Source organism: Acipenser ruthenus, chromosome 17, assembly GCF_902713425.1.
Source record: "Acipenser ruthenus chromosome 17, fAciRut3.2 maternal haplotype, whole genome shotgun sequence".
Taxonomy (NCBI): Eukaryota; Metazoa; Chordata; class Actinopteri; order Acipenseriformes; family Acipenseridae; genus Acipenser; species Acipenser ruthenus.
This window is the reverse complement of record NC_081205.1, coordinates 28,227,362-28,239,478: the sequence shown is the minus strand read 5'-3', so window position 1 is coordinate 28,239,478 and position 12,117 is coordinate 28,227,362. Positions and strand designations below refer to the sequence as shown.

Genomic DNA, 12,117 nt, shown 5'->3' with positions numbered 1-12,117 from the left:
GAATAAAGTTTAACATTTAAATCAACTGTACAGTATGTACAGGTATCATATAAATTATACTGCTGATACACCAAACCTACATTCACTTTATTAGGTAAATTTATAGATTAGATACATAACTGCATAGATTAGTTATACCTATAAGCGAAGAGCTAATTTTGTTCAATTGTGTGCCAACTACAATCAAAAGTCATCATTCATTTGAAACAAAAGGTTTTTGTTGTGTTTGTCTCATCGTGTTATTTCAAAAATTTTGAACCCTTTGATGGAAATGCCATGATGAAAACACAGTAGATCAAGGTGGAACCATAAACAGAATATGCATCTATTCATCACCAGTCTTTTCCACTGTACAGTCTACCATGTTCATTAATCTGTTAGCAGCTGCACAAAACCAATTCCTGCATACAATGAAATCCTGACAGGTGTTCTTTTAAAACGTAACGTCTCTTTTCATACCAGTATGGACACAGTTGTACAAGGGTGAACTAAGGAATTTGTTATAAATAAAAAATACATCAAAATAAGACAGGAAATTCACATGCTTTTTTATTTTAAATTGGGTCAAGAAAAAGCTTGGGAATTCAATGTATGCATCCTTCAAATGCTATTCACTTTCTTCCCCAGTTCACTAGGTCCCAAAAAACTAAAGTTAAAGAAAACACACCAAAATGCAGAACTATTCAAAAGCATACTTTGCCTTTCACTGTCTTAGCAAAACCTATGTTGAAATGTACCTGTGTAAAATAACAAAGACCCAATTAGTGCATATAATGATATATTACTGTAACTTGGTGGCAACGCTGCTACGACTAATATAATTGTGGAACAGAGCCCAAAATGTGAGTTGTACAATTCATTTGTTTTAACATTTAAATACAATATTAGACTCTGCAAAGGCAATACAAAACTGGGTAGCCACAGTATTTAGACATAACGTTATAAGGGTACTGTACCAGAATTCTTTACAGCTCACACCATTGCTGCAGTACATTAAATAAATGCAAATGAGACATGAAAGACTGTCATGAACTGTTTAGTTTTCTAACATCTTGGAATTAATGGAACACAAAGGTGCCTTTGAAATTTAGACCAGCCACTGTTCAATCATTAAAATTGGGTCCACGTTGTTTACCATTATCTCTGCAACAAAACCCTGCCCCTTATTGTAATATCACCATTAACTAACAATTGAAACCACTTAAAAGTTGTTACCATCCTAATTTTTAAGCGCAATTAAAAGCTATTTAATGCATCACTTGTTGTTTCCTTTGGCAGCTTGTACTACAAATGCAGTAATGTCTGCTGGCTGTGAGTCACAAGCAGCTGAGACACGTAGTTTAAAGCAGTCTCCCACCCATGTTTATTTTTATAACATCATTCCTGTTCTTTGGTTCTGCATTTATGAGTAATTGTTTTTGAAAATCTTTCTAAAGCCAGGTCACAAACTACACACACTGCAAACAGTGTCGTTACTACATTTAATTTTAATCTTCATTTATTAGATCTAAAAACTACTGCTGGAGAAAGTTCAGAACTCAGAACTCTACAGCACTAGCCAAATACCATTCAGTCATGCTCTAATTTTGCAATATACTTAGATTTCACATTTCAGCCACATTCTCTCTCTTTTGGCAATACTTATCGGAATTCTGTTTTTTACTGTAAATTTTGCAACATAACTCATGTGGTAATAATTTTTAGAATGATGGCACCAACATAATGCACATTCATAAAAGAACAAACAGATCATTTTAGCACAGTCCCAAGTCTTTCATTTGAAGTTTTCTCATTATCAATTTTTGCTTTATCATGCCCATCAATGATCTGTAGCTTCTTCAAGTTTCATCTAATTGAGACTGTGCTGGTGTCTATTGTCGTGACTAGTGTTTTGATCAGATTTATTGAAGAATCAAATTACAGTTTACTTTGTTAACTATATCATTAACTTCAAATAGATTCCCAGTTCTTAAGTTACAAGAAAGATCAAATATTTGATGAGGTTGACATACATACATACATACATACATACATACATATGGGTTTGTACATAACTGCTCATATAATTATTATTATTTATTTCTTAGCCTACGCCCTTATCCAGGGCGACTTACAATTGTTACAAGATATCACATTATTTTACATACAATTACATTCTTTTTTTTACATACAATTACCCATTTATACAGTTGGGTTTTTTACTGGAGCAATCTAGGTAAAGTACCTTGCTCAAGGGTACAGCAGCAGTGTCCCCCACTGGGAACTGAACCCACAACCCGCCGGTCAAGAGTCCAGTGCCCTAACCACTACTCCACTTATTAATAATAATAATAATAATAATAATAATAATAATAATAATAATAATAATAATAATAATAATAACAGGTTGGTAATAATAAATAGAGGTAGGCTGTGAACTGTGCATTATATGCAGAGTCACTTGCAATTTGATAGCATTTTTTTAAAATAATTCTCACCAATATACTCAAATATTACACTTTTGTTTCTTTGACGTCCACAAATGTATCTTGGTATTTGTTAACAAAGCAAAAAAGTTATCGTCAAAAGTTTACATAGCCCAGTGTATGGGATATCTGGGGTATGTACACTTTTGACGACAACTTAATAATAAAATGTAGATATTTACAAATACTCCCCAATATAAACAGTTAATAAATTCAAATCTTCAAGACGCTTGTGTCTCAAGTCGTTATTCTGTTTTTGTGACGCTGCAACGGCACTGCAGCTTCATCCTGTTTAGATTCCGTGGGGGAAGAGTCAAGCGGCACTTTAGATTCCGTGGGGGAGGAGTCAAGCGGCACTTTAGATTCCATGGGGGAGGAGCCGAGCGGCACTTTAGATTCCGTGGGGGAAGAGTCGAGCGGCACTTTAGATTCCGTGGGGGAGGAGTCAAGCGGCACTTTAGATTCCATGGGGGAGGAGCCGAGCGGCACTTTAGATTCCATGGGGGAGGAGCCGAGCGGCACTCACGTTGTGCGTGAGTCGTCCTAAAGTCGGGTGAGTTGCACGGTTTTTCCGACGGACCTAAGCTGATGCAGAGCCACGTCTTTAGTTGGCCTTTTTTAGGACAGCTGAGAGTCGGCCGTGTGCGTTTACTTAAATTGTAACTCATGTCAACAGCTGGGGTGTTGGTTCTACTTAAATAATAGAGTCATCTTTTTTAATGCGTTGGAAGATTTCACCTGTGTGATCTTGAAAGCTTGTGTTTTCAACATAAATTATGTCAATAAACACATTCATAAATACAAAAAATATTTTCCTTTCAATTATTTTTTTGGGAGCTTAAATACATTCTTGTTATAACTACAGTTGAGGGTATTCTGATCCCTTAAATTTAAATTCAATTTCAATATATTTTATTTATACAGCGCCTTTCATACCACAGTATCTCAAAGAGCGTTACATTTCAGTTAAAACAGAAAGAAGTATACAATATGAAGAAGTAGTACAAATAATAATAATAATAATAATAATAATAATAATAATAATAATAATAATAATAATAATAATATAAAAGATAATGGTAATTGAAGAAACAGGAAATGAATAAGAATGATAAACCACAAAATGAAAGGGAAATGTAATTAGGAAGGTTTATTGTGGGTATGTTGGAAGTGCCTGTTCCTGGCTTACCTCCAGTCTATCTGTCCTCATTAGTTTCTGAGCAGCAGCAGCTGCAGCTGCAGGGCCAGGGACAGCAGGGTTCCCTGTTACCAGCATTGGACCGGTAGGCATCATTTCAGCTGGGAGCAAGCCTGGGGACACTGGCCCCATGTAGGGGTTGAAAGCTGCTGCCGCATTGGTGGCTAGGTTTGGGGAGACAGAGAACATTGGCTGCAAAATAAAATATCAAGAGTTTAACAAGAAAAATATGTAAAAAGGGGCAAATTGTAAAACACGTATAATGTTCTGAACAGCAATAACTGGCAGCGTGTTTTTTTTGGTTGTGTACAAGGTGGTTATTACTGTAAGTCAGTTAGGGACACTTTGCTACGCAGCTTTGGTAAAAAAACAACTCAATAATAACTTCTTAATGCTAAGACGATTTGTCACAGAGTAGGTTTCAGATTACATTAAAACAGGAGGGTGCTGCATTTTCACAGGGGCATGCAGCATACAACACCTCCCTTAAACTAATAAGGAATGTTATGTCCAGAGCAGCGTGGTGAAGTGTCCTTCTGACTTCATAACGACTTTGTATTCATAACCGAATGACAAGAATGCATTTATTTATTTACACGTATTTACTCTGTTAATTAGACATACACAAATAACGCTTTGTTTTCAAATACATACAGCAACATTTCACAGTTTATAAAATGTATTTATCTTTAAGACATCTTTATTTATTGAGACATCTGTTATTTTGAGAGGGAAATCTTTAGAACTCATGAAGAGAGATTTAAAGAAATAAATGCTGTAAGTTTGCCACTGGGGTACCTGCTGGATATTAGGCTAGTGCCAATTCCAACCTCTGTTGGTAAGATTACAAATAACTTTTTAATTTAAAGTATCTTAGAGCCATAAGATATTAAAGAAAGCTAATTAGATCACCTTCAATGACAGACCATGCATGGAATTAAAAGAAGCTCCCATACTCAAAACTAGGTTGCCTCTTACTTGAGATTTTATTCTGTATTGGGAATAACACAATTTAGAGATCTATTGCAGGCTTCTTAAAGGCTCCCCTTCTATCCTTTGTGTAGATTCAGACTTTAGATTTAATCCTGTTTCATAAACAACATAAAAATAATGAGTTCCTTTTTTTTCTTTCCTTTTTTTTTTAAGAATGCCCTTGTACTTGGAAACATTAAAAAAAAAATCGATTGTCACTTCATTCATCAAGGATACATATATTGTATGTTGTCTAACACAAAGTCAAGCCACTTAAAATAAAATTTAAAAAAAGATAATGTATAAAGCTAGTAACATGTTTTCAAAAATTGGATCAAGCTATTAACTTTTTGAAGCTTGACTTGTCCAAGTTGGAATACTGAATATTGAATATTATGTTGCAAGGGCTATAATAATGCATACAATATTTAAAATAGAGTTGTGTTGTATTTGTTGTTTATTAAAAGATATAATTTAAATTAATAAAAAAATATATAATACAGCTCTGAAAACAACATATTTTAAAACCATAGACATGGACAACATTTCCAAAACATCTAGAAGTAACCAAGAGAGTGTCAGCATTTGTTGTATGACAAGACCATCTGGACAGCACTTCAAGTCCACATTGCTAACAAAATAAAACAGGAAATTTGACGGGATTGTGTTTAATAAGAGGTTATATGTTTTATGGTTTATATCAAGCTAGTGTTTTACAATAATAAACTGAGTTTCTTTTCAGCATAGTCTAACAATCTTCTACGATTTCGGCATTGAATTGTATAGCCTTAAATTGTATACGTTGTCTCAATGTGTGTTGTGCTCGGTTTTAGTGACTGGATTCCTACTGTAAAGCTACAATAACAACAGTGTTAGATAGCTGTAGCAAAAGTAATGCTAGTCTAACACTGTTATTTTAACTTTTAAGTGACACTGGGCAGAAAAAAAAAATACCAAGGAAATGCTTCATGTTCTCCCAAAAAGGTAGCACATTAGACCTTTTCAAAAACTAAAATGTATGCTTATTTGATAGCTGTGATTTGACTATGAGACATCTGCAGCAGGGAGTGATGTTTGAGATATTGTGTGCCTGCTTTACTACTTTCTGGTAATCCCACACACTGTGCCAACCACAAAATTAAAGCTGCATAAATCCATACAGAACACGTGCAATGTAGATTGCAAAGTGCAAAGGCATTTCTCAGCATTTAGTTCCTCATATTGCAAGCATATTGATTTTACCTACATATTCTATACCACTATGTGTTGTGAGGGAGGTATAACTCTTCAAAACTTTTGGGAAAAATGATCATAACACCAACACCTTCAAACTCTCAAAACAAGATCTTCTGTGCACAGCCATGCAGTGACTGTCATCTACAGGAGCATTACCATGGTAGTATTACTACGATATAGTATTCATTTAGCAGATATCCTTTGCTGTGGTTTGAACCATGACTTTTCACATGTGAGCAACAGGGGGGCAGAAGCTGTTTGTATTCAGGGAATGCTGGGATGCATTTGGAAACACAGTGTTAGTATACAGTACTGTTTAGATGAAGCAGAAGAAAATATGGTTAGGAAAAAGACAAGAAATGATCCTGAAAATAGGTTTTTAAAAAACAGAGTTACTTACTTGAAAGAAACGGGGGGACGAATTGTATGAAGATTCAGGGTGAATAAGAAAACGGTCTATCTGTGTGATATTTTAAAGGAAGATTTAGAAAAACCTTGGTATGCCTTTCCAATTAATTATTATTCCATTTTTTTCATCCTAAACTCTAAGATGCTCCATTTGGTACCTGATTCAAAATAGACCAGTTGGCTGTAAAAGTCTGAATTGAGATGCTGTTTTTACTCAGGCAGAATTATCCTGAGCTGTGCCAAATTACTTTTCATGATGTCATCACAATTATTCCAAGAACAAGACACTTTTTTCAGCACTCAGGTATCAATCTGCATTTTACTACAAATGTTTAAATATTAGTCTTACATCTCCAAATCATGATATGAATACAGGAGCTTTACATACAAATCTACATACAATGTAACACATAATGGGATATATATATATATATATATATATATATATATATATATATATATATATATTCTTTTTACGTATTTGAATATAATGGACTGAATAACAAGGGCTAATAACACAAACAAAAATCAAGCCATCAGTGATAAGAAAAATAGACCTGGAAATGATTGCAGAAAAAGGGTGATTGATAAAAAAGAATAAAGTGCCCAAACAAAGCAGAAAGGCAATGGTAAGGAGGAGTGAAGGGTTAGGTTATTCTCACACATGGATCAAACCAAGTTATGGGAGAGTGGTTGCGGTTTCCATTTTTGGGTTACCGACACACTTTTTACCTCTACAAGAGAGAATAATACAACACAGCTTTCCATAGAACCCCTGTCAATTTAAAATAGGGGTTTATAACTATGCTATATAATTTACTTAGGAGGAAACAATGTAACAGACTAGAAAAAAGAGAAATGTTTCCTTATTAACTGTTTCTCTAAAACAGTCTGATAATCAATGTCAATCTGCTAAAATATCAGGCCCACGGGCCCCAGTATAACTAGAATTACCACATGTAAACATACAGTATGAGACAGCTTGCTTTTTCAAATAAAAAATGGGTCCAATTTATATGAGTTAATAAAAAAGGCAAATACAGTTTGGGGCATAATATACACTATACATTATATGCAACATATTGCAGATTGTTTTTCCACATGGTACACTGTAAAATGTATTTACAAAAGGATTTGCTTTGGCATTAGTTTGTGCTCCTTTCCTTTATTTTAACATGCCATTTAATAATGAGTCCTATCTATTCTTTATTCAAATAAACTTCCTTGTGCAATTCAATGCTGATTTGCATTACTTTATCAGATTTTTTTTTTTTTTTTTTTTTAAGCAGCTCCAACATTTATACCAGATGCCTTTAAGCTTTTCTGTATTTATAAATATCAACCTACATTAGCAACTAACACTGTGCTAATTTGTTAATCCTAAAAGAGGGGACGGTGCTTTGGAATTTAATATCTCTGCAGCACAGCTTGGTAAAAGAATACATTTTGGTTAAATGTAATATACTATGTGGGGAAACAATACCAGTTCTGATTCTAAGTGCTGATTTCAGAGGTGGCATCTGTCAGATACCTGACCTATGCTATCCAGTTTCAGCTTCTGTCTGTCTGCAATAAAACATGTTATAAACTCATCATACAGTTCATCTCTAGGTCACAGGCTTGTGAGTTAAAGCTTGCTTACCATAGGCTGTAACTGAGTACTAGGCATCATGGCGTTGGCAAGCTGCATCTGCTGGGCCAGCATAGCCATATTTTTCTGCTGAATTAGGTTATTGCGTCCATTTATCTCCAGCTGTGTTTTTAAGTGTTGAGGAGGATGCAGATATTTGCAGTTTTCTCGTGAGCAGCGGCCCTGATGGGAAAAAAATAAAAAAAATAATCATAAGCAAATAAAATCAAACTATTTATTTATAACATATGCACAGTGATTTCCAGTGGGATCCTATGTATTGGCACCAGCTGATGCTCTTTGACTTCCTCGTGGTTTTTTTCAAGCACCCAAAATACACTAGCAGCCTCCATCAGAAAAGGCTTTTTTTTTTTTTTTTTTTTACTGGTATTTCTGTTTTCATTTAGGTATCAGTGTTGTACTGTAATTAGCAAGGTCATTAGTTACATGTAATTGGATTCATTAATTAATTAAAGTCATATTTAAAAGTATATACAATTTGTTTTGTATAGTGTAAGAGATTACTATTCGGCACCTGCAATTAGTAATTGGTAATATACTGTATTACCCTTTCAAGGACACATGAATAACCAGGTGTCAAGAATGGGAACTGCATGTCAGACGTAAAGATTGAATATTTATTCATCGTATTTTTATCTTTGATCTTTTCTGTGTGCAGGTCTAATAAAGACAGAAAGAAAACATGCTACATTAACACCGTGGCTCTGCCTCCATTCATTGTGAAGTACACTTCTAGTTTTTCACACTTCTCTGCATCTTTCTATTTGTCACAGATGGCAGATTTGTATCTTTATTTTGTTGTGTTGATGAATATTTCATATCTTAGGACTTAGAGGTGCGTTGATGTCAGTAGCATAATACCAGTCTAATGTCTTTCCTCGGTGCTGAATTTTGAAATGTTATTACATTTTTGTTCTTTAAATATTCTCCTTTTCCTCATATGTCATTATCCTGGCAGTCTAACCCGGAGGCAGATCAGTCATTTTATTTGAATCAATCTGTCCCTACAGTCACTGAAAATGTATTGATTGGGGTTAATTGTAAAGACTTTCTATTCTCAGCTACCCCTTGGCTATTGCCTGAATGCCTACACATTACCTGGCAGAAAAGAAATTCTAGTTTGCTTGGCATACCCTAAACACTGCAGCTCTAAGTGTGTTTAGTCAAAGGGAACATGTCTAAAGCTGTACCAAATCAGTACACTACCAAAATATTAGTATTACTGTTATCTGCCATGTTGAGCATGATTATTAAGGTTTGGATAAAATCATTCTTTTTTAATAGTGGACCAATACTACTTACTATATATATTTTTCTTTTAACAGAGAGACAACATTTAAGGGTCCTCATTTTTTAAACTAATTATACCAGTTGTCATCCCTCCAGACACAGTCATTATTAACTGTTAATTACCTTCTCCCAGTGAAAGTTTCCATTTCTCCTGTCACGTGACAAAGCATACAACTTAGCTAGTAATATAAGCTTATGGTTATTAGCCTAGATCTCATTACACCATGTAAATCATTTCATAACCTACTGCTTCTCATAATCTGTCATGTACAGTATGTTCTACTGTTGGCATTTAAATGCAATATAAAAAAAACAATTCTTTCAAATGCAATGTTAAAAGCAACTATTAGCTGTTTGCAATATTATAAACATTTAAAACAATAATATTTAAGACACTTTACAGAGGGATAGTAAAACAGAGGTCAATTAATATATAATAATGGATATTTAGTTGTTATCTTGGGTTAATAATATTAATCAAGGTTGTAAACTTATATTTCAAAATGTTTTTTTTTTTTTTTTTTTTTTTTTTTTTAACACAGAGAAAACTCTTGAGATTTCCACCTGGAAAACATGAAGGTCAAAGTTAGATATTAAAAAAAGGATGAACTGAGCCAAGAGACTCCACTGGGGTGTCCTCTTTACAACTCAGCCCTGACCTGAATAACTCCAAACACAAGGGAACTACGTTAACACCAGACTAATTTCACCTGAACTGGATTGAAACGCATGCCTCCAGAGGCGAAAAAAGTATGTCTTCCACAGAAAACAGTTCTGCAGCTAACCAGCATATCGAATGCTATTCTAAACAAAGGGTCAATTGGTGAGCTGAAAACAATGTTAAATTGTTTCATTCCTTGGCAGGAGGCTAATTATTTAAGTACAGCTGGTTCCTCATGTAGAGCTGGTGTCTGACTGTAAATAAGAGGTGAATGGTGGAGAAACTTCTTGAGGACGTTTCAACATGACGAGATGGTTGCAGATGTCAGTGATAAATAACAGATGGAGGGAGGATATAGGTAATGGGCCGTAGTGAAAAATGCCACAAATCACTGGCAGACAGTGAGTGAAAAATGGCATGTTGCTTGGGAAAGAGTTTTCAACACATGCCTGGTGAGTGTTCTGCACCTGGCTAATGAATGCATTACGAGGTGTCACAATAATGACTGTGATATAATACACATGTTTGTTTCTTTTAAATACAGTTGTTAGCATTTACTAAACATAAACAGGCAGCCCTTTTGTGAGCTTGTATCAGTATGCAAATAACGAACTTACAGATATTCAAGGCAACTGGATTATTATTACAATAACCTGTGACTTACAATGCTCCATATTAAGAACATTTAATAAGAAAAAAATATGCCATCCACATTTAGTTACTGTCTATTATTGTTATTTTAAAAAATCATTATACTTCTTCTTAATGGCAATCTATTTCATACTATTTGAAAAACAGAACGTGTGCTATTACTAAAATCTACAAGGTAAAATGAATTCACTATAGTTTTTTGCATTTTATATGTGTATGGCTTGAGCAAGGCCTTGGAACCAAGGCTGTAGAAACAGAGTCTTTCAGTAAATAGATTAGAAACTCTGCAGGAGACATCAAAGTTTGCACTTTCCGGACGTAGTACAAATAGACAGTTTGTTGTATGTGCAATCGTACTGAATAGAACCTAATCATTTCCAAAAGGGACTGCTTTTAAATTGAGTGCTAATGTCTTAAACACTCTTGATGATGTACAGTAGGTGTAGCTGGTAAATGGCTCTTTCTCTCATGAAAGCTGTTTCTCCTGTTGAACCAGTTTTAAGACTCATAATACTGTCCCAGGGAAAACCTACTATAAAAAGATACATAAAAGGATGTGAATTATAAGACTTGCTGCTCTATTCCCTAATCATATCCTATTTATACTGTCGCTCTGAAATGGGAAATGGGAAACTGAAACTTACACCAACTGAAATATAATTAACTGGTAATAATCTTCTGCTCCGAAGAGCCAATGTTAGTATAATTTTTATACACCGTAAACCACATTAAGGCTACATTAAAACTATCTTCTTTCAGAATGTAGCCCTTATTAATGAATGCTATTGAACCCTGGGGCATTATCTGCAGCATTTGTAAAACACACACAGTAATGTTTCAAAACTTGTGGTCCTAAAACCCTACCCACACTACCTACATAATGCACAATCAAAAACATTTGAAACCATGTGATTGCCACTTTATTTCATTCACAGTTGTGTCTTCTACCAGTGATGGTTGTGTATTATTTAAGGAGTGTGAACACGGTATCAAACCAGACGTTCCAGCAAGTTCATGCCTGCCCGCACACAACCAGGATTAGTCTGATTCCCATTATTGTGATGCTGCTGTTCATTCTTTTTTTGACAGTGCCAACAACAGTTTATCATGGAAACATTTCTCTTTCATCTGAGCTGTGATAAGTAAACAGTGTACTTATTACTGAAGAATGGTTGCTGGTATTGCAACAAAAAACACTTTGAAATCCCATACAGTTAATAATAATAATAATATCTTTATATGGCACCTTTCATAGCGGACCACCATCACAAAGCACTTTACAGAGGTAGGCTGTGAACTGTGCATTATATGCAGAGTCACTTACAATAGAACATTGATTTAACATCTCATCCGCAGGATGGAGCACAAGGAGGTCAAGTGACTTGCTCAGGGTCACACAGTGAGTCAGTCAGTGGCAGAGGTGGGATTTGAACCAGTGACCTTCTGGTTACAAACCCTGGACTTTAACCACTGGACAACAATGTCCTCCAGGTTGTCCCTTCAAACAGAACAACCTTGTTCATAACAGTATACACAACAACACATTGATTCAAGCAAAATAACAACATGATATGTTAGTGACCTT

At 34.8% G+C, this 12,117-nt stretch overlaps 1 protein-coding gene across 30 annotated transcripts in view; it reads right to left on the bottom strand.

Annotated features, from left to right (window-relative positions):
• The window catches only part of LOC117423576 (muscleblind-like protein 1), a 61,207-nt gene that overhangs the window by 12,788 nt on the left and 36,302 nt on the right, over positions 1 to 12,117 (bottom strand). For 18 of the 30 annotated variants that reach the window (XR_004547808.3, XM_034039580.3, XM_034039589.3 and 15 more), the window contains exons 3-5: positions 7,922 to 8,092; positions 6,272 to 6,331; positions 3,655 to 3,855 (exon numbers count right to left, since the gene is read on the bottom strand). Coding sequence is in view for 29 of the 30 variants with exons in the window: in XM_034039580.3 (XP_033895471.2) it covers positions 3,655 to 3,855; positions 6,272 to 6,331; positions 7,922 to 8,092 (432 nt within the window). In the remaining variant the exon portion in view is untranslated. The remainder of the gene's footprint in view (positions 1 to 3,654; positions 3,856 to 6,271; positions 6,332 to 7,921; positions 8,093 to 12,117) is intronic. The other 12 variants (XM_058990305.1, XM_058990296.1, XM_058990298.1 and 9 more) reach the window with 1 other exon arrangement.